The 3680-nt window shown below is 39.9% G+C and overlaps 1 protein-coding gene across 1 annotated transcript in view; it reads right to left on the reverse strand.

Moving 5' to 3' along the window:
- Positions 1-139: 139 nt before the first annotated feature.
- The window catches only part of PTPN5 (protein tyrosine phosphatase non-receptor type 5), a 38534-nt gene continuing 34993 nt past the window's right edge, over positions 140-3680 (reverse strand). Inside the window, exon 12 of the mRNA XM_029284802.1 lies at positions 140-324. Within this exon, the coding sequence (XP_029140635.1) occupies positions 228-324 (97 nt within the window). The 3' untranslated portion in view covers positions 140-227. The remainder of the gene's footprint in view (positions 325-3680) is intronic.

Genomic DNA, 3680 nt, shown 5'->3' on the forward strand with positions numbered 1-3680 from the left:
TTAAAGTGAAGATAACACTTTGTCACATGTTGAAGAAAAGCAATATCTTAATTCTTGAATGCAAAATAAAGCAATATGAAAGAAAAACTATATATATCTATATATATTTATATGTATAAATAAATAATCTTCTGCTCTGAAAATTCTGAAATCTTCTCAGCTCTGTCCTACATGTGGTTCTGATCAGAGTTCCCTTGATTTTTATCATAATAAATGATTCTGAATCTTCATTCTTCTGCTGCTGCTCTGCTGAACTGCTTTTCATACAAGCTCATGACATGATGGACAAACTGATATTGTTCACAAGTCTGGATCATTCCTCCCCTGGAAAGAGAAGCAAGGAAGAATTTTAAAAAGTTGTGGAAACTGGTTTTACCAGTTTTACTTCTAGAAAAGATATACAGTACAGGTGATCCTCGACTTACCACAACTGAGCCCAAAGTTTATGTTGCTATGTGAGGCATTTGTTAAGTGACTTTTGCCCCGTTTTATGACTTTTCTTGCCACAGTTGTTAAGTGAATCACTGCTGTTGTTAAGTTAGTAACACACTTGGTTAAGTGAATCTGGCTACTACCCCATTCACTTTGCTGGTCAGAAGGTTGCAAAAGGTGACCCCAGGATGCTGCAAGGTTCACCAATACGAGTCAGCTGCCAAGAGTTTGCATTTTGATCACGTGGCCATCTGCTGCAATGATCACATTGCAGTGTGAAAAACAATCACAAGTCACTTTTTTTCAGTGCTGTGGTAACTTTGAACAATCACTAAAAGAACAGTTGTTAGTCGAGAACTACCTGTACAAAACTAGTAGAAATAAGACCAAATATAAAAGGTCACATTTAGGACCGACTTAGGGAGCACAGGCATCCTTATTGCCAGCTCGAATGGCTTGTCATAAAAGGGTATTCAAAAAGGAAACTGATGTCAGAGCATTTGTTTGGTTTAGTTAGATGGCTAATGAATTTTAACAGTAGAAACAGGCTGTTGGGTTATGGAACTCTTCAGAAAATGCAAGTTTAGTGCCACACTTGAAAACAGTTATCAGCAAAAAAAAAAAAAAAGAATGGACGCAAGTAATACTGAACTACCGTTCTTAAATCATTTAGAATTTTATTCTGAATAACCATGATAAAGCCCATTATAAAATAATCATTTCAATCTGCAAAGATGTGAGAGGGTGGGAATTTTGTTTTTAACTCCACGCTTAAACTGAGCTACTTAAGGAGAAATATAGTCCAGCTAAGCCTATTCTGAACAAGTATTTGAATACAGGATTTTCTACCTACTGTATCTAACACAAGCCAGGTTTAAGTTTGCAGAAAATACCACTGAGGTAACTCACACAGAAGATTAAGCTTTAATTTGGCAAGTAATTGTTTTGATAATGTTGATTTCACTGAACTCACAACTGAAAAAAAAAAAGAAAACTCAACAATTCATTCTAAGATTAATTAAAAGTACATTTTAATCCTCTGTGTTCTTAAACAAATAAAACAGAAATAAAGTGAATAAAATTAACTGGAATAAAATAAGTGCTGTACAGGGAAAAAAAATCAAAATTCAAGAATTTCAATACTTTTTTCAAACTATCATCTTTTTCAAATAAAATCACTAACTTTTCCATGCAAATGATTTGTACATTCACAATTTTATTCTGAAGCAAATACTTGTTTACATATTACAAAGAAGTAAATGTTATTGAGTGGTGGATTTAGAATGCAACCTTCCACAATCTGATGCCTACAAAGTATGTTGGATTATAATTTCCATTATTCCTGACCAATTATTAATATTTAATGTTTTGTACCTTTGTTTTCATGATGGGAAATGGCCCAGAGTTGCTTGATAATGAAATGGGTGGCATATCAAGTTAATAAATAAAGAATAATTCAAGTGATCAAGACATTTGAGAGCCACCATTTAGGGGAAGGCTACATTAGATTTGATTTTAGCAGGAAAATTATCTTACCTGTCTAACCGCAGTTGGCATGTTGTTCTGAGTATGTCAACCACACCGTCATTTTTCCACTGTTTGCAGCAAATGCTGGTAGCAATAAAACAACCTGTTCTCCCAATCCCTGCACTGACCAGAGAAAGAAATAAAAAGTGAAGAGAAAGATCTGCCAAAAAATAGAACATTGTTTAGAAAATCTTCTTCACATATTTTCCATCTGGGACCAAGTTCATGAGCTTCTTAAACAAGGCCAGGGGGATGTTATAGCACCATTCAGAACTAAAGAATCAGAGCAGAAAACTGAACATAATTGAGGGGTCCTTGGTGGTCTCTGAGCTTGGCTGTTTTCTTGCAAATGTTTCATTACTGAAACTAGGTAATATCATCAGTGCTAGTAAGGAGTGGGGTTTGCTCTCAGTTTATATTCTAGTGCAGACATGTCAAACACAAGGCCCGGGGGCCGGATGCGGCCCGCAAAGTGGTTTCATGTGGCCCACGAAACCATCCTGGAAACAGTGAGGGAATGGCCCCCGCTGCCTTGGCCTTGGCCGGCTGGGAGCCAATGTACAATTTTGTGATGGCCATCTATGCTGAAACGCATTCAGTCTTAGCTCCACAAGGCCATCTAGAAACAGCGAGGAACCAGCCCCTGCCGCGTCGACCCCGTCCCCTGGGTGCATGCTGGGGAAGTGTCACCCTTTGTGAGGAATGAAGAAATGGACTAAGTCTTGGTGCTTGCCCCGGTCCCACCCCCTTCTGCCAGAGACCCTCAGATCTGTCCCACTCCTGCCCAGGCCCCCACAGGCACCCTTGACGCAAATGATGTAGAGCTGGCCATGCCCACCGAGTAGGCCACACCCACTCCATCCACACCCACCCAGTAGGCTGCACCCACCCTGGCCACACCCACCAGGTCCCCCGAGGGCAATCGCAATGCTGATGCGGCCCTCAATGAAATTGAGTTTGACACCCCTGTTCTAGTGGCTTGCCCTGTAAGTGTGGTCTTACAGGTTCTTTGGTTGGGCTGGTCTTAAGATGTTCTTTGGTTGGACTGTTTACTGTTGGCTTGTTTGACAGTTCCTTTATTGGGTATTGTTTACTTGATTGTTGGTCTGATGTTAATCTTGGAGTTAATTTGTACTCATCTGGGTGCTAATTGCTGGTGGGGAGGTGTTTTGATCTTTTTGTTCCTTTTGGCTTCTTGAGTGTTTCCTTTGCATAGTACTGTTGATGTCTATGTGTCCATTGATGGCTAATTTGTCAGAGTGCCAGGCCTCTAGAAATTCCCTAGCATTTTGGTCTTAGTCTAGGATGGTCACATTTTCCCAATTGAAACTATGGTTAAGTCTGTCCATATCTTGTGAAATTAAAGAGTTTTCATCATGTGAAACCAGGGACTCCTCATTTCAACCCTGAGCTAGAAATGTTCTCCTTTATTGGTACTGAACATAACTGTTTAGCTCTACCGTGTATGCTCCAATTTTAGGAAATTATTATTATTTTATTTCAGACAATGTTGGTTGAGTATTGTTAGATCGCGCAGGCAGTAAGACACGAGTCGAGTGACAGTCAGCTCTTGGTTTATTGGCAAGGCATAGAGTAAATCCGGACTGGCTCTCTGGGCCAGGGGAGCCCTCTTTTATGGGATTCCCCTGGCTTGTAATCACACAATTCCATTGGCTGGCAAGACCCTGTTGCTAGTTAGCCAACCAGCAACGGGCATGAAA

Source organism: Protobothrops mucrosquamatus, unplaced genomic scaffold (genome assembly GCF_001527695.2).
Source record: "Protobothrops mucrosquamatus isolate PMUCROS unplaced genomic scaffold, P.Mucros_1.0 scaffold959, whole genome shotgun sequence".
Lineage (NCBI taxonomy): Eukaryota > Metazoa > Chordata > Lepidosauria > Squamata > Viperidae > Protobothrops > Protobothrops mucrosquamatus.